The sequence below is a fragment of the Ammospiza caudacuta genome, chromosome 2, assembly GCF_027887145.1.
Source record: "Ammospiza caudacuta isolate bAmmCau1 chromosome 2, bAmmCau1.pri, whole genome shotgun sequence".
NCBI lineage: Eukaryota > Metazoa > Chordata > Aves > Passeriformes > Passerellidae > Ammospiza > Ammospiza caudacuta.
The window spans coordinates 72,070,777-72,089,678 of record NC_080594.1 but is presented as its reverse complement, the minus strand read 5'-3'; the positions used below and the strand labels follow the sequence as shown (position 1 = coordinate 72,089,678).

General features: G+C 35.7%; 1 protein-coding gene across 2 annotated transcripts in view; it reads left to right on the top strand.

The window, feature by feature from the left end:
* Nucleotides 1-18,902, top strand: part of MYCBP2 (MYC binding protein 2) — a 173,379-nt gene that overhangs the window by 31,454 nt on the left and 123,023 nt on the right. For both annotated transcript variants that reach the window (XM_058800162.1, XM_058800161.1), the window contains exons 4-15: nucleotides 3,383-3,536; nucleotides 4,795-4,991; nucleotides 5,208-5,450; nucleotides 5,724-5,795; nucleotides 7,613-7,709; nucleotides 12,079-12,152; nucleotides 13,245-13,383; nucleotides 13,987-14,063; nucleotides 15,615-15,819; nucleotides 16,738-16,902; nucleotides 17,591-17,749; nucleotides 18,190-18,394. In XM_058800162.1, the coding sequence (XP_058656145.1) occupies nucleotides 3,383-3,536; nucleotides 4,795-4,991; nucleotides 5,208-5,450; nucleotides 5,724-5,795; nucleotides 7,613-7,709; nucleotides 12,079-12,152; nucleotides 13,245-13,383; nucleotides 13,987-14,063; nucleotides 15,615-15,819; nucleotides 16,738-16,902; nucleotides 17,591-17,749; nucleotides 18,190-18,394 (1,787 nt within the window). The remainder of the gene's footprint in view (nucleotides 1-3,382; nucleotides 3,537-4,794; nucleotides 4,992-5,207; nucleotides 5,451-5,723; nucleotides 5,796-7,612; nucleotides 7,710-12,078; nucleotides 12,153-13,244; nucleotides 13,384-13,986; nucleotides 14,064-15,614; nucleotides 15,820-16,737; nucleotides 16,903-17,590; nucleotides 17,750-18,189; nucleotides 18,395-18,902) is intronic.

Here is an 18,902-nt window from a genome sequence, read left to right as displayed (position 1 = left end):
GGAAACCAAAACATCGGTATTGTGTTGGACAGTTAATTACAAAGATGATAAGGAAACTGCAGGTAACAAACTTCTCTCAAAATAGAAAATTGTTGAGGTTTTTGTTGCATTCAGTACAGCAGATATAAAATTGGTGAAAATTAATATGTTTTCACACTGCTAATTTTTAGTAAAGTATCTGCAAAATACCAAATTTGAGAATTTATGGTTCAAAAATATGTTTAGATGCCTGATACAACCTCAGTATTTTTCATAACTATCTAGGTAATACAGGGTTGTTTAGGTCACTTGGAGGTAACAATTGGACTTGCATTCATGCTTTTAAAAAAGCATCTGCTTGGAATTGTCTCACATACAGTAAAACTTCTAGGGACTGACTTGTAAATCTCTTGCTATCCTGGATACAGGTGTCTGTCTCATGATAATGAACAATATTGTGTTTCTTAGGTTCACAATATTTACAAGACAAATTTCTGATAGTAATTGTTAGCTTATTAAAAAGGATACTGATGTATTTTGTGTTTGACAGTGGGGTGAAAGATGAAAAAAAGTGTGGCTAGGGTTTGTGCTCTTACAGATTCTCCAGAGTGTAGTCATTGGTGTGTTGGTGGCTTTTTGTTTAATTGAGAGTAAGTTGAAAACATTCTACAATTTTGTAGCTTAAGGTGACTAGGTGTTCTATTGAGATATTTTTCTTTCAGATCTTAAACTTGAGGGAGTCAGGTTTGTTAGAGCCTTTAAGTAGAATGTATTTTGGAATCAGAAGTTGTCCTATGCAATTTCTATAATAAGATTGAGAATAGTTGTTTTTAACATTAAGAGACAAACTTTGCTCTTCAGATACTAGCACAACAAAAATTTTGTGTTTTGGTTTTGTTCAGATAGTTTAGTAACTTGTTTTGTTAGGTTTATATTTTGGGTTTCTCCGGAAGTACTTGCCTTTGTTTGACATACTTGTTTGCTACCTTATTTATTTAGTATCTTAGCTAATGGTGAGGAATTCTCTCTACCTAAAATGGAGTAGGTTCAGTTCTGTTGATAAGATCTGTAATTTGCAGAGTAAAGGAGAGGTATTTCCCACACCTTTCACACACACACACACACACACACACACCCACACACCCACCCAATGTTAAATTTAAGGCTGAGTAATGAATGATCCACAAAAGCCCTGTACTAAAAGGGACAAATACTGGATTAAAGTGATTAAAGTGGAATGAACTGACTTAAATATTCTTTGTTTCTGCCTTGGCATACATTTTGTTAATAACCTTAAGCAAAAATTTAAATTTTTAAGTTGTAACAAAAAATAAAAGACAAATAATTACTTTCTTTAGGGACTGATTTTACACAGTTTAAAATTCATTAGCATAATGTTACCTTTGTAAATATTCTCTTTTTTTGTGTATATGTATAATATAAATTATTTCAGAGTAGTGTGTAATTTTAATTCCAGCAATGTGAGCATTGGGGATAATGCACACAATGAGAGGAAAGATAAAGGAAATAAAACAAGGGCATAGAGAAGACTTCAAGATGAAATCTTGAGAGGTTTTAGGAATTAGTTAGGAGTCACAATGTCTGCATCCAGGCTAGAATTTTGGGTACCTTTTGTTAAGCAGTCTTAAACTTTTGTTCTGAAGTCTCAAAGGTGTTGCAAAGCGAATGGGAGAATGGTTAAACAGAGAGCATCAGTAAGAGCTGTCAGGCTGTGACACAAGCTGAGGCAGTGCAGTGCTTGTTTTGGCTCAAAAACCTTTCAGAGTGTGGTAGAACAAGCTTAAGATGTCTTGAAAAGAACTATTTGCTTATTCTGTCCTTCAGAGCATGGTTGGGAGGAAAGAGGTAGAGAGATACACATATATATGTGTGTGTATATACGTAAGATATACATACATGGGCTAACATAGTGAATAGATTTTATGAAGCCTAGCCAATCTCTTGATTTCAGATATTTAAAAACCAACCCAAAACCTATGCAGAATTTATAATATCCCAGCAGAACTCTCTTATTGATTCCTACTGTAGTGGAAGTTCACCAAACTGTGAACTTTTCCACTGTGTATGTTCTCTACTTTCTCTAGCTGCCTCTGTCAGCTCCTAGATGAGGTCTTCTGTCTGAAGATTGTGAAGAATAAATTTAGTTTCTCTCAAAGACATGATAACTGAACAGGAAGGGCATTATATAAAAATGTGCTGAAAATGAGTTTTAGATCCTGGAAAAAAACATTATTATGCTGACAGGTTTTTTCACTGTAGATTCCATGCATGTGTTTTCCCCCTACTCTATTGCAGATATAAAATGTAAGGTGTAATTAGTAGCAAAATTGCTGTGGTGCTTTGAGGACTTGACTTGGTTATGTTCTTATCCTTCTTCCAAGAAAAAAAAATAGATGGTAAAATAATTTCTGAAGGATGGGAATCAAATTAAAGATCAGCAAAGACAGTTGCAAGGCACCCAGTAGAACTTGGAGCTGACTTCCAGAATATATGTTTTAAGCATGTATGGCAGTTGCATTAACGATGTTATTTATTTTTGCATTTCTATATTTTTCCTTAGATTTTACTCAGGGATGAGTCTCTGTTAAATACTCTATGGGGGCTCTGCTCCTGACCAAAAGACATAGTGAAGTCTTTAAGATACAGTGGCTTATTTGTAATGTGCTAACCCTCCTCTCTTTCATCTTCATCATTATTAAATACAGAGTTTGAGAAGAAGTGCAAGGGAGCAGTCAGTGAAGAGAAGCATGACTGTAATCTCAGAATAGTCAGGAATTCTAAAAGGGAAAGTTAGAGATGGCTCTAACAGGGCTTTTAAACATGTTCTGCTAGTTGGCTTAATGCATGTCTTCTATGAGTACATGTGGAATTTTAGTGACTAGCAATTAATTTTTGTTTTTGTCACAATATAAAAAATAATCTCAGAGGCTTTGGAGGGGACAGTTCTAGAGCTGCCAGTATCAGCTGTCAAATGTATTGTTCAGGATGTGCAGCCAGGTTGCAAGACCGTTCTAGTTTGCAGGCTCACATTGATGAGCAAGGAAAAAGAAGAGTGTCAAAGAGTGAACTGGATAGAAATTAGAGGGGCTCAGAGGTACAGTTTGCCTTTTGTTGTGCAAAAAATTTTAAGCTTCCTTATTCTTTCAGGAAACTTAGTCTGCTTAGATATGCTCTTTTATGTAGTGGCTGACTTACATGTAATATTTGCTGGTATAGTTGTATAGGTGCATTCTTGATTTTGGTTCTGGTTTAACACTGTATCTTATATTAGAAGTTTTATTTGAGTAATTGTTTTGTTCACTGAACACTGGGATATACTTTTTTGATGAAGATCTAAAAATATTATATTGACATCTGTTCTGAAAAATCTGTATTTCTTTAGATCATTGAAGTTGGATTGTGTGAAGTCTTTGAATTGATAAAGGAGACGAGATTTTCTCATCCATCCTTGTGTCTCAGGAGCTTACAAGCCCTACTTAATGTGCTCCAAGGTCAGCAACCAGAAGGCCTGCAATCAGAGCCTCCTGAAGTCCTAGGTAATCTCATCTCTTACTGTATTTTTATTAACATAACCTGTTATTGTGTTGGACAGAAGAAAATGGTTCTTGGCAAGTATTTGTGAGATAGTAACGTGCTTGTTTTCAACTGGCTGACTATTCTGCCCTGTTAGGTCCTTATGGTGCATGTATGGGGTACTTCCTCACTGAAACAAAGTAAAGAGCATCACAGCCTGAAAAATTGGGTTTTACTGTCTTACTGAAACATAAAATACTTGGTCTTATTGGAAAGAGTACAGTTTTAGGGTGAATTTCTCTTGTAATCTGCTGTTGTGGTCTGTAGCTTAGATGTTTAATTTTGTAATTTATGTGGAGCTGTTAAGCAGAGTGTCACAATTCTTGTTTTTATTTTTCTCTGGCCATCCCAAAGTTTCCCTGAAAATTAATTTTCTTTTAAATGATATTGAAAATAAAAGTTGAACTTCTGATGCCTTTGAGAACATGATTGACTATATCCTTTAAGTTAAAATCCCATTATCTTTTGTTTGTTGATAGAACTGCAGAGAAGTCTAGGCTGTAGCCTGAGTTGTTTAAAGACAATTTTTAAAAAGTCTTTAGACTTCATGTATTTTTTCATGTTTTATGATTTAACAGTATTGCATTTCCAAAGATTGTAATTTGCTGCAGAAAACTTATTTTATATTAATGAATGGAGTATTAAAAAGCTGCAAAGAAGACTTTTTGATTACTGCCCTAGTGAATAATTGTATCAGCTCCTGGGAAAATTTAGGTGGATTTCTGTTCACACCTGAATTGTTAGAGAAGTTGAGCCACCAAACAATCTTTGGAAAGAGGCATATGATCAAAATAATTTTCAAGCCTCAATTTGAAATGCTTGTTCCTATGAAGTGGGTTGTGCTTCAACATGGGTAATGGTCATAAAGAGTAGACAAGTGATCTACACATCATCTCAGTGATGGGGTAGACTGAGTAGTGTCTACTATAATAACACTTTCTGGCCCATTTTTTGTTAATGTGTTCCACTGTGACAGAAGGACTTGTAGTTTTTCTTCATCAGCCATGGTGATTATCCAGACTTGATGTTTTCTGGCTGAAAAGAAGAAAAGTTAAGGATCACTCAGGCTCACTTAAGATGCTTTTCTGTCTGAAATTAGCTCTGAACATAATAGCTGAGGAGAGAGAGAATGTATTTTCCTATTTTTATTTACCATTGATAATGAAATTGTTTTGTATGATCTTGTGACTGATCTGTGCAATGGCTGTGTTTTATCTGCAGAGTCCCTGTTCCAGCTGCTTTTGGAAATAACAGTCCGTAGCACGGGAATGAATGACAGCACGGGACAGTCCTTGACAGCGCTTTCCTGCGCTTGCCTCTTCAGTCTGGTGGCTGCCTGGGGAGAGACGGGAAGGACACTGCAAGCAATCTCTGCAATCCTCACCAATAATGGCAGCCATGCTTGTCAGACTATTCAGGTCTTGCACTAAAACTTCTCTGGGTCTGGGAATTTACGTAAATGAGTACTTCTCATGAGTTCTGAGATGTGTTGTTTAATTGTTACCTTTTTCTCCTTCTCACTATTTTTGAGATGAGTCGGTATTTCTTGGTCTCTCTTGAGTTGGAGTTAGAACAGAAAATACAACATTTAAAAAAATTGTCATCTTTTTCACTCTTTTTCTTTTACTGTTTAGGTGCCAACCATTTTAAACTCTCTTCAGCGGAGTGTACAGGCAGTTCTGGTGGGCAAAATCCAAATCCAGGACTGGTTCAGTAATGGGATAAAGAAGGCAGCCTTGATGCACAAATGGCCATTGAAAGAAATATCTGTAGATGAAGATGACCAGTGCCTACTTCAGAGTGATGGTTTTTTCCTCTATCTCCTATGTAAAGATGGACTTTACAAAATTGGCTCTGGATACAGTGGGACAGTGAGGGTAATGTGTCTGCTTCTTGTCTGATGAGTGATACTTTATATTTTAATTTAATTTTTATGATGTCCTATTTCCATGGGCAATCTTACATAGCTTAGTGATCATCAGTTCTATTAGTTTGTGTAAGTTTTTCTGATAATTTCTATGACAACTTGACAACATTTTCTTAGAATTTTCACTTTGCAATATGGTTGAAGATATTGCTTAAATGGTAAATGATTGTGTTGAATTTTCACTCTGGTATTTGTTAAATGATGGAAATTTTTTGCTTTTCAGGGCCATATATACAATTCTACATCCCGCATCAAAAATAGAAAAGAAAAAAAGTCTTGGTTAGGTTATGCTCAGGTAAGTGAATACTTAAAATATAAAATGTGCAGCCCTCCTCATCCTTCCTAAATAATTTAAGTAGACCCTGCCTTAGAGTAAGCTTACATGGATGTTTTATTGTTCCTTTGGCTTTCTTTATTAAAAAAAAAGGTTTTGGTACTGCCTTCTAAATTATAGAGGATGATGGACCTGTAATCACTGGTACTGGCCTGTGGAAAGGAATAATGGAGTGTCCTTACATGTGTTATCACTGTAAAGACTTTTGCAAAATATGGTGTTTTAGCACGTCAGTTTATGAACTGTACAGGCAATTGGTGTGTGGTTCTAAATGCATGTCAGTAGATGTAAGAAAGTGCTGTTGCAATGAATATGTAAAAAATATTTGAAATAACTTTTTATGAAAAGAAATTGAGATGAAAATATCTGCAGTAAAATAAGGAAATGCTGTTTTAGTTGGGGAGGATTGAGCATATGTAAACAATACGTAGAGATAATTATTGACACTGACATTGTGGAGTTAACTATAGTTGTATGGTTTGTGTTTTTTAGGGTTAGTTTCTGCAATATCAACCACTTTTTCATACACTTTTATTATTCATTATAAAAAAAACCTCAAAACATTAAAAAAAGTATTTCCTAGAACAATTAATTTACTGGTTTTATTGTATATTTGCTTTTAACTGAGTGATCTCATTGTCCCAGTGTGATTTTTAGTATACTCCTTGCCATGCTTTTGAAGTGAAATTGTTCATTATAAATGTATGTTCTTTCATTGCGGTTATTGTTTGTGTAAACACAAACACAAATCTGGTTTTATTTAATGTAAAAGCAAATCACTGAAAGGTGCACTGGCACAAAACAAATGGGTGTGGATGTATTAATTATGGAGCCTCTTCCATCAGTTTGGAAAGGAACAGGATTCATGCGGTTTCGTTATACAGTGTTACATGTTTGGACATTCTGTACATAACTATAAGTATATGTGATGCTTTCTGAGTGCTTGTACAGGTGTGTGCCCTCACACAGTGACTGTAGCCAAGGGCACTGCAGTTAGGACAAGTGTCATTCTGTGCCTATATTTATAGAAAGGTGTGTGACTTGCACTTATTGCTAGTTATGTGTCCATAAGAGATAAAATGTCCTTAGTGTCATTTCCCTTCAGGTGCATGGTTACCTTAAATTCAGGTGATTTTTCCTACTTCATCGTTATAGTTACTTTTAGATTGAAGATTTTCTATCTACTTTAATGCTCTTTGCTTAATTTATGTGGGCTTGTTTTCCTTATTTTGCTGAGGTTTATTTATCCAGTAGCTTCAATGGAAGGAACTGTCTTAGTGTGGGAGTCAAGTAGTTAACTAACACTTTTTTTATTCTAGATTTTAATGCATGTATTTATATGCAATAATGATTGCTCTTCTGTATAGGACAACATTATCTATTGGCTTTCTGGTATTCCTGTGACTATTCTGTTGAGTTGAAAAGTGGATACAGAAACACTGGTTTTTACTGTGGCTGTGGCTTTTAATTCTAATTGTATACAGATATAAATAACAATTGATATGTGGGGCTTCAAAAGTTGTATACCAATTTCAGCATGCTAATCTATGGCATGAAGAAAGTGTAGGAAGGGAGTCAAATTTCATCTTTTAATATGGGATTTAGTTAAAATTTGGGTTAGTAGAAAAAATGTTTATCATAATTTGATGTAAAAGCCTTCCATTATTTTAAAGCAATATCTAAAATAATCATTGCATTTGTTTCTCCTTTTATTGCCTATTAATGTATTTAAGAGTATTTTCATGCCTCCACATATTTATTTTTTTTGTTCTTGCCAGGGCTATTTATTATACAGAGATGCGAATAATCACAGTATGACAGCCATAAGAATAAACCCTGAAACTTTGGAACAAGACGGTACAGTTACTTTGCCAGGTGAGAATCTCCACATGAGAGAAATTTGGTATAGTTGACTCTACATTTTATCTATTTTTCAGGCAAGCAGAAGAGAAACTGAGAGGTTTTGAGGTCACAAATAGATTGCCTTATGACTTTGCTTCACTTCAGACCAGCTTCAGTATTTCACTTCAAGGCCTTGCATCTTATTCCATTTGCTGGAAGAATATTGCAACACTTTAGAATATGTAAACATCTTAATTTAAATTCCTTCCTAAAAGTTTTCTTTCTCATTTGAGCTTTGAGTGTTTGCCTCAAGTATGACTTTGTTTCCAGGATGTCTTACATGTAGGCAATTATAAACTATGAACAAAACAATTTTGTTTTTAATAGGGTAAAAATATATCCAAAAAGCAAAGACAGCTAATGAACACTGATGGACCATGCTTCTGATGTTTATATTGGTGGTGGATTTTGGTTTATTTGTTTGGGGAATTTTATTTTTGTTTTGGGGGGTTTTGGGTAGGGTTTGTTTGTTTTGTGGGGGTTTGTTTGTTTTCATTTTGTTGTCCTTTTTCAGAGGTGCCTCATAACTTGAGTCTCTTTAGAGAATAAGGAAGTTCCTGGAACATGTTTTAATGGCCTTCTAGTGAAATACATCTGTTCTTAGCTACACAGATAAATAGCAGAAGGACACAAGAATATTTTTTAATCAAATAATGACAGACTTATGTTGTAGATCAGAAGAAAGATTTTGTTTCATCCTGACATAAATAAGAAACCACTGACTGAAACCTCAGAAAAGTTCTCTAGGATTTTTGTCTTTAAAATGCAAACAGCAATTTTTTAAACAAGTTCTGAATGTTGAATCTAGTCCATGCAACCTTCTGCACATCCTTAAAGTATGGATGTCTTTTGAAGCTGCTGTTGCTCTCTGTGGGGGCTGTAAGAGCTATTTCAGTGAGAGCACATTCAAGGACCTGAAAAACTGCCTTCCAGAGTGGTTTTTCATCTTTGTTCACCTCAGGGCAGCTTCTTACACAGTAGGGTTCATTGATGTCCTTAATTATGTTGCCATCTGTAAACAAATCAGTGTTCTTTATGCAAGTCTTGAGAGAGATTTGAGCACATTTAAAGTCTACCCTTTGGAGCTGTTAGCTTGTTTTTGCAAATCTCAGTGGCAAGTGTAGTTCTGCAAGACTGCCTTGTATTTATACTGTAAAAAGGCACAAATTAAATGTGTGTGCCTTCTCAACAATTTGCAAAAGCAAATCCAAATGGGAATACCCATTCAGTAATTTCTCAAACTGTCCTCTCAGTTGCATTTTGTATGGTTTGTGATGGTGTTAGAGTAGATGTTCTTTGTAACTCCAGTCCTTTGTATTTCAGTCCTTGAACTTTGCTGTTTTGCTTTGTGCACTTCTACACATTTAGCTCAGTGTGTTATTGTGAGAAGATATGACCTTGAACTTTTGCCTGGGACAAATTCCAGGGGTTCCACTTCTGGTTATTTTCCTTTCCCATTAGAAAAAATGAAATGAAGGTAGGGAGAAAGGTGTCTGACCTGAGGAAAACTGAGTAGGTACTTAACTCTGAATAGCAGTGGCTGCCCCACTGCAATCTTATGGTGACTTGCAAGTTGTTCTAGTTCTGAAAAGCCATGCTGGATAGAACTAGAGGTCAGTGACCTTGCTAACAGCTGAACACAGCAAATATTTGCTCCTAGTTGGGATGATATTCAGGCATGGCTCTATCTGAAATTAATCTCTTTCAAATGCCTGGGCTGGTGATAGTGCATTAAAAAAGGTATTAGAATTTATTCATACATGGGATGCATAGGAGGTTAGGAGATTTGATTAGAAGTTGATCCTAGGTAGAAGTCACATGACTTTAGAAAAGTCAGAGAACTATGGAACATTATTTTTCCTTTCTCAGACTGTAGGATCCATTAGCTTATTAAAGCCATAAACTTCTGTTTTTAAAGGGCAGTCTTTCCACTCTGAAAAATGATCTTGCAAATCCAGCCTTGTTTCTGGAGCTACCAGGCTATGTGTCAACATTCTTGTGTCTAAGGCCTTTGCCAAGATTTATACACTGTACCTGAGTTGAGTATCTCTTTTCTCAGTCCATGTATCATAAAAGAATGTCTTAATTCCATGAGAATTTACTAGATGACAAGACCTGAATTTATAGAGGTTTTCATCTTTGCCATTTCTTTCAACAGTGATGCTTTCTGCTTACCTTAAAACATTTCTGTTTTCAGCTGGAGAAATTGAAGTCACATGGTATATGGTTTTATTGTTTTTTGAAATTGCAAATTAGTGTCTTAAGCTCAGGACTATTCCCTTAGTGTGGAAAGTACTGCTAACTGAGGGTAGCCTAGGTGATCTCAAGGCCTGCATTACTAGCAGGTGCAGAATGTGCAATATGAATGTGGAAAGTTGATGCTTAACAGAGGCTTCCTCTGAAGCCTCTAAGGAGGCTGTGATTAACAGATATCTGTAGTTATGTGGTTTAAGTACATAAACCCTTTCTCTTGTAGCAGTCTTCAGACAGAATGCTTGGTTATCTTCACCCCCATGGTAATATACAAAGTCAGATTGAACAAGATTTATGATTGATCGTACAAGCTTTTTCCTAGCGGAGACACTGTACTAGTTTTTCCAAATACTCCATTTGCCTTCCATTTGTTAATCTTCCCAATGATTTGATTTTTAATGCTGGGCCTGTTTGTTAGCTAAGCAAGTGCTAATTTTTAGGAAGTCTTCTGGAGAGCATGTCTGTAAAAAAAACCCAAAAAAACAACACCTCTGTTCTAGATTTCCTGTTTGAGCAGATCATACCAAACAACCCCCAGAAATGTTTACCAGGAGACTCACCTTTCTTGAAGTGACTCAAGCAATAGGCTAAGTAGTGCAATATGGACCCACTGGTGGCCAGAATGTGCTGTTTCCTTGGCTGTTCTGCTTGTGTGACCATGTAATTTTCAGTCATTCAAGGAAACTTCATGCTTACCAGCTTCCTGTAACCTTTGGAGAAATGTCATTTAGATTAGTTTTGGAACTTCTCATCCAGTTACTGGTACTTCTTGTATCACTAACATGACTTTGCAGCATAGAGAATTAGTAGCATGGACTGCCTTTGGTTGTTAAATCCAAGATTATTTTTGAGAGAGCAGAATTTCAAGGTTCAGTGTTTCTGCTGCCTTTCTCCATCATGCTTGCTGCATACTTCCTGTGATTCGTACCTGCGTGTGCTCTTAAGGGGAAGGAATGTTGTCTACTTTTGGTGTTTTGCTTCCAGATTTGAAAGTTACTAAAGGCTTTTTAATGCATATTCTGTTCCTGATTAAGACAGTATATTGGACTGGACAGTGTATCAGGAAAATGTAAACAGTGGGTTTCTATGGGATGTTTTCAGCTGTATTATTTTAGTGCTTTAGCTAGGTAGCAAAAATCCAGTGAACTTGCTGGTCATGCTAGAAAGACATTATGTATGCTCCATTTAGCATTAAATTTATGTGATAAAATGTTCATACTGGATTTTTGTTCAGATTATGAAGCAAATATTTGGAGTGTAAAGTGGCTGTCCTATAGTATTTTTGGAAGAGGTCTTTTTCTGTGTGTAATCAATGAGACAAACACAAACCATATGATATCAATCTCTTTGCCAGTAGCTCCATCAACAGTGCAGGAAGGGAAGAAAAAATGATGTAGGGGCATAGATTTAAACTTGCAGAGAAAGTGATATTTTCTTTTTTTCCTGCTAATTTGGGTAGAATTCTTTCCCTCCCATTTACTTGGAATTAACTGAGCTATTTTCAATAAATGAGTGATGTATTCAAGTATATACTTCATAGTTTTCAAAAAGCCCCTAGATTTTCAGTTAATAGTTAGGTGAGATTTATAAGTTATGAAAAAATGAGATAAATAGTGAAAACCGTGATGCATTTATTTCTGTAGATTTTATATGCTGGACTGAGGAAACATTTCTATGAAGATAAAAGTCCTTATATTAAAAAAAGTTTCTGGGAAAGGAGAAAGATTTAATAGTACTGGAAAATTTGAATTTATTTGTATTAGTTTGGAATATGCTTCACAGGTGACTACCTGTGAAAGGTGAATGGAGTTTTCTAACAGTCAAATATTAGGGTGTAACCACTCATATTTCATACAATAGCAAGTGCTGTAATAACACTTACAGGAGCCAAGGAGAATTACATGTTTTTGGTGAGACAGGACATATTAGTGCAAAATAACACATTATAAGAGTGGTATGATCACACTTGAGACAAAGTAGAACTCTCATGATCTGATTGGAGTGAGAATGAATTAGACAGAAGCACAGATCAGTGTATGTATGTATGCTAATATAAACTGATGCAGTGCGCTTCATTTTTCTCTCACAGATTGTCATACTGAAGGGCAGAATATCCTTTTCACAGATGGAGAATATATCAATCAAATAGCAGCATCTAGAGATGTAAGTATTACAAATGATGGGTAAACTATTTTTCACTCAACTGGTTTTTATTTCACAATATTTTTAGCCTCTTTTTCCTTCATGTTTGGCTTTTTCTTCACTAACACAATTAAGGAAGAAATCCATTTAACTAGAAATAATGACAAACTTCCATATTTATGCATAAAAGTGCAATATTTTTATATTCACACAATTGTGATTTGTGATTGATTTTTTTGTTTTTCAGATAAGTTTTAAGAAAAACTCCATTGCTCTTTCAGGAAAAAAAAATCTTATATGTTGAATAATATGTTCTACAGGTTCTTTGTAGGATAAGCTTCATAGAGCTTAAGAATAAATTTTTTTTCTTTAATAATTTCCTGTAATTATTTTGGAACTTATTGGAGCATTTCAGACAGTTTTATTAGAAGAGATAGGAAATATACCAGATTCCAATTGATTTTTGTGTGGAAATTGCCTGATGGCCAAAGCTGTAGAAACTCAAAATGCTCCTACTAGGGACAAAACTGTAGTGGTGGTTATATTTTTTTTCAGCAGACAGTTACTGTGTTTTCAATTCTGGTGTGGTTTTTCAAGTGAGAAATCTGCAAAATAGGGATGGGGTGAAACTGGGTTGGCAACAGATGCTAAATATTAACTGTCGAAAAACCAAGATTAATCCATTTCCCTCCTAACAGAATCAGCTGGTTTTTTTTAACATGACTCTGCACTTGTAAACAGAAAACTCTTCTAGCTACTCTTCACAGCTGTCACTCTGCATGCAGAATTTTGGGTTCTGAATAAGGAGAAGTTCAGGGCCTAAACATAGCTGTAAATAATTGCAAGAGTAAGATTTCTGCAGCAGTTCACTGTTTTTATAGCGTTTGTAGCATTTTTCTAGAACTCAATGAGTTTAAGGCATCAGATACCTCAGCTTGTCTTGGTGGCCACTTAATTATTTTCTCCTCTGTGGTCATTAAAATAAAAGTTACTTTATCATTGTGTCCTCTGACATTTACTCTGAAATAGTACTATGTTGATGCACTTAGGACTTGAGAAGTAAATTACTTAATTTCTGGTACAGTATAAAGTTGATTTTTGTATTTTTTGCAGGATGGCTTTGTAGTGCGAATATTTGCCACGAGTACTGAGCCAGTATTGCAACAAGAACTGCAGCTTAAGCTTGCAAGAAAATGCTTACATGCCTGTGGCATCTCATTGTTTGATCTGGAAAAAGATTTGCACATTATCAGTAAGTTTTCTTCTTTGAAGGTTAATAACAAGCCTGATAATTCAAACAGTAGAGCTGAAACATTGCGCTTTCCTTCAGCTCTGCTATGTGCAGGAAGGTATAGCTCCATAATAAACACATGGAGAGGGGTGTGAAACCATTCAAGCATTACTTGACTCGGAGTCAAATTCATACATTCATTTGGAACCACCTTTCTGTCTCTAGTACTGTTTATGGTTTTCAGTGTTTTCCTTCAGTTGTATAATAAATATATAATTGTTTGAAGCTTGGACTTTATAGTAAGCTGCAGAACTCCTTGCTGTGGGTCAAAGTTAACAATTTACAAGGATCACTGACTGGATTAAAGGGAGAAAGAATTACATTGAAAAACACATTTGCATCAGAATTTGAGTTGAAGAATTGTTAGTATCTATGAAGATATTTTGAAAAACGATCACTTGGCCTTTGCTTTGGGGTATTTTTGCTCTATTGAGCTTGCTTTTGGCTCTATTAGAACAAAAGAAAAAGCATGTTTGGCTCCATGGACCAGCAGAGGTGGATAGGTGACTGGTCTGTGAAACTGCCTGGTTAAACTGTTCAGTTAACACGATCTTACTTGCACAGGTACAGGGTTTGATGAGGAATCAGCTGTCCTTGGTGCTGGGAGAGAGTTTGCACTGATGAAAACTGCTAGTGGAAAGGTACTGAAAATGTTCTGTAGTAAATAGCAAATTGCACCAATAGATTTCTGTGATTTTTAATTTAATCATTATTTTCCATAATTTCTTTTTTGCCTTTTCAGTATGTTAGAATGTATGTTTATGACTGTACTCAAATATATTTTTCAGAGCCTGCTTTAGAACCTAAGAGGCAAATAGTTATTTTAAAAAAAGATTAGATAATCAGTCAACCAATAAGATAATCAACCAATCAGATAGTTGGAACTCCTTAGAAATCCATTACTTGAATTTATAGGAATTTCTACAGTCAGTCTTACGATAAAGGGCTTTGTTTAAATTTGGGAAACAAAACTGTCTTCTCTCTACAAATGATGTGTTAGCATCTTTGCAAATTTGACCACCTCATAACTTTCTACAGTCTGACTGTAGTAATTTATTTAAATCACATCCTGATTTTTTTTCTGATCTTTTAGAGAATTATTGGTTCCCCTATGCAAATGTTTCAATTGATTTCTTCAAACCTGTTCTTAATGATTTGATATGTTTTGCTCAGTGGAGACTTTTTGAGGCATTTGCATAATCATGGAAATTTAGAAATACTGTCGGTGACTCTTTACATTATTTACTGTGGTTCTATTTCAGTGTGAAAGACTAATGCTGTTTATCTTGTAGAAACATAGTTCTTAATTACATATTCAAAATTGCACTGCTTTGTTGGAATGAAGGCCTTGCTCTGCTGCTGTCAGAACAGTGAGATTGTTTAAAATGTTAGAGCAAATACTTTTTAAGAAAATTTAATGGTATGTACCAGATTTTGATCAAATGGAACTCTTCAGCATTGAGGGAGACTGATTAACTTTATCATTTGACTAACAAGAGTGCCTGTTCAGTATAAAATTACCACATTTTCTGGGTTTGCTCTATGAAGTGTCTGTTAAGGTAGGAGATACAATATGTAAGGCAATGTGAAGTGGCTTCAGGTGACCCATAGCCTGACATGCCAATTTGCTAGAGCTGTTGAGTTGCATGGTTCTAAAGGAAACCTTTTAGTTCATTTTTGTGTTTGTTCACATGAAATATCTTACTCTGTTATTTATGTAGTCAGTGGCCACTGTGCATTTACTAAGCATGTTTTACAAATGTGTTGAAACATATTAAAATATATAGTAATTTTTTATTTTAAATTGATTTTATTGTTATGATACCATCTTGTTTTTCCACAGACCAGACATTTTTGTGAGGTGTTTTAAAATGCTTCCTCTGAGTAGTTTCTTTGGTTTCTTTCTTGTGTGTTCAACTCATCTAGCCAAACAATTATATATGAAAACTCACTCAGTGGCTCAGAAGAAAGCACAATTCCAAACAATCTAATCTAAGAATCTAATCAGAATGCTTCCCCCATTAAGTCAAAATTGATGAGTTTGGGACAGAGATAGTGAAATGGCATAAACAAAGTCAGGAAGAGTGCAGTGTGGTTTGAAGTGAAAAGAATTAAAAACAATGCAACTTTGAGAATTATGTAAGCTTGAAGTGCTGTGTCATAACTAAAACTGATAAACTTTTTTCTCCTAGATTTATTATACTGGCAAATATCAGAGCCTTGGAATCAAACAAGGTGGCCCTTCAGCTGGCAAATGGGTTGAACTCCCAATCACAAAATCTCCAAAGATTATTCAGTTTTCTGTAGGACATGATGGCTCACATGCCTTACTTGTTGCTGAGGATGGAAGCATATTCTTCACAGGCTCTGCTAGTAAAGGAGAGGATGGTGAATCAAGTATGTATCATTGCTTGCTTGAGCAGTGGTTGGTAAAAGCTTCTTAAAGAGTTATTAATTTGAAAATAAGAGTTTCAGTATTTTCCAGGAACATGTAAGCATGCCGTTTTTGCTGGAGATGATGCTGGCCACAAGTCCTGACAACCAGTGCCAAAACCTCTCCCAGCTACCGAATCTAATCTGTGTTTTACCACAGTTCGGGTAGTGTGGTGGAAATACTATTTTAGATTTGTCCCAAGAAAAGGCAGTAGTAAATTTGGTCAAGAGGCCGTGCTGTCTGCCTGGAACTTGGAAAAACTGTGGAGACAAACTTCTGCCTCTTCACTGTTGTTTTATTGAGCTTTGGAAATGGGTGTTTTGCTGGCTGGTGGAGGTGCATTGATGAGAACTTGTAGAAGCAGATCTTCTGTGCTCGATCAAGCAGAATTCTTCAGACATTAAAGAAGACAGATTAATTTGGTCTTCACACTAATAATTGCCTCATCAATATAAGATTAACACATGTCCTGGTCTTGATTTCTGTAGCTGTGTGTGTAGGTTTAAATAGACTTTGTGAGACAACTGAAGATATCTTTAAGTGCCCTGGAGCTGTGATCTGCTGTAATATTGAATTAAATACTTCACTTTAGGAAACAGATGGGAGATGATGATGTGGTAGATTAATAAGAATAATTAACGTGATTTGAAATACTTGAAGAATCATTTCTAAAATATACTGATCTAATCATGTCTTGGCTTGCCATTGAATTTTTGAGAGGAACCAGTATAATCCAATTAAAATTAAATCAGGAGATTGGTACCTATAGTTGGTTGTTTGTTTGGGTTTTTTTCGTTAGTGGTCTGAAAACTATGATTATGCCTGTGATGGTTTGGGGATTTTTTGGTAGATATACTTGTAATTTATTTCTTTATTTAAAGCTAAAAGCAGACGGCAATCAAAACCATATAAGCCTAAAAAAATTATTAAAATGGAAGGAAAGATTGTCATATCTACAGCGTGCAATAATGGGAGCAGTTCTGTAATTTCCAAAGATGGAGAACTCTACATGTTTGGAAAAGATGCCATTTACTCTGATAGTACGAGTAAGTTAATATTGGTCTTTTGCATTATTTTTCAGCTGAAGTAATTGAAATTAGTATGGAAGTTTTTAGCCCATGAAAAGTTGTTTGTGTGTTTCTTAATGTATTTCTGACATTCTGTTGATTCAGACAAATATGATAGAATGGGTAGAAAAAGGTAGTTTCCAAAAGTTCTAACATAATTTAGCATCGGTGGTGACAAATATCCAAAGCAATTCTTCCACTAAGGAGAAGAAAAAAAAAAATCACTTGTGTTAATCTGGCACAAGAAGGCCACACAGGAGGAAGTCACAGAAATAAGATGTGCTTTGGTATGAACAAGGGCTGCTGGAAGCTAAGCCTTAATGTCCTCCTCTGCTCATAATGTAGCAGGGGATCCTGTACACCACAGTTTAAGTAAAATATAATGAAATAAACTCCAATGGCTTTATGATTCCTTTAGAATTCTTTTTCAAAAACATGTGATTCACAGTAGTTTTAGGTTTGCTTTTGGATTTTCATTTTTCGTAGGACAAGTGGCCTAGGCCTAGTTCTTCTTTCACTTTTTATTCTAACACTTGTTTTTTATATCTGTTTTTCTCCCGTGCTATAAATTTTAAAATTATCAGTATCCACTAACAATTTTGTTACATCGAGTTTCCTTCTTGGCTAGAGAGTGCAATTTTTCACCCAAGTGTTTTATGTCTTACAGGTTTAGTAACAGATTTGAAAGGTCATTTTGTGACTCAAGTAGCCATGGGCAAAGCTCACACCTGTGTGTTAATGAAGAATGGAGAAGTTTGGACATTTGGAGTGAATAATAAAGGACAGTGTGGACGAGACACAGGCTCTATGAGCCAGGGAGGAAAAGGTATGGGACCTTGATTATTTTTTTTTAGGTTTTTTTTTTAACTTTTCATTTGCATGCAAATATCAGAAGTGAAAACAAAGCTAAACCTTTTTTATAAAATGTAATTCCAACACTAAAGTTTGAATACATGCAACATGATCAGATATTTCCAAAAAGTCTCTGTGCTGGCTGAGCAGGCAAATGAGACATTCCTAGTCATTCCTTTTAAAACCTGATCTCTGTGAGTGTTCTTCAGAGCTTCAGCAGTTCATAGACACATAGAATAGTTGGAGGTGGAAGCAGTCTTTTAAAGGTAATTTAGTGCAACCCCCGGCAATGAGCAGGGTCATCTTCAGCTAGATCAGGTTACTCAGAGCCTTGTCCAACCTGTCCTTACCTCTCTGAGTAACCAGAACCCTCTCTGTTGGTCTCAGAAAGCAAGAATTTCTTATTTTAATTAGGTTTTGGAGTTGAGAACATGGCAACAGCAATGGATGAAGATCTGGAAGAAGAACTGGATGAAAAAGATGAGAAGTCCATGATGTGTCCTCCAGGCATGCATAAATGGAAGCTGGAGCAGTGTATGGTGTGCACTGTATGTGGGGATTGCACGGGCTATGGAGCCAGCTGTGTTAGCAGCGGCCGTCCTGATAGAGTACCTGGAGGGTAAGCACATGTGTGGGGCTGTGCCTGGTGCAGTGGGTTGGATGGCTAAAGCACTTCCTGAATGTGAACTGAGTTGGAGTTTCCATTTAAAGTAACTTTATAGCTAAATATATGCTACTATGTGCTTTTAAAATCAGAAATGGCTTAAAATTTCTGTAAATAGCTTCTGGCTGCAGGTGATTTAGTTTTACAAACTGATTTCTTACTTTGGCATCTAGTTCTTTACTAGAAGCTGTTGGATGTGAACACCAGTATAATTTCTGTGTCATGACAGAGCTGCTGGCTTAGGATAACTTTCTTCATCCTCTCATGGACATTTATCTTGCTTTTCAAGTTGCCATTATCTGTTACTTCTTAGTTGAGCTGCAGGAGGGCCACTGTGTCACCATTACTGTTTCTTCAGCATTTTGTGTGCTCATTGTTTCCTTGTTCATGTTTTCATGTGGTATACATTAAATTGAAGGAAGAAAATTAGTTCTGAGAAGTCAGATAGTGTAAGGCACCATGC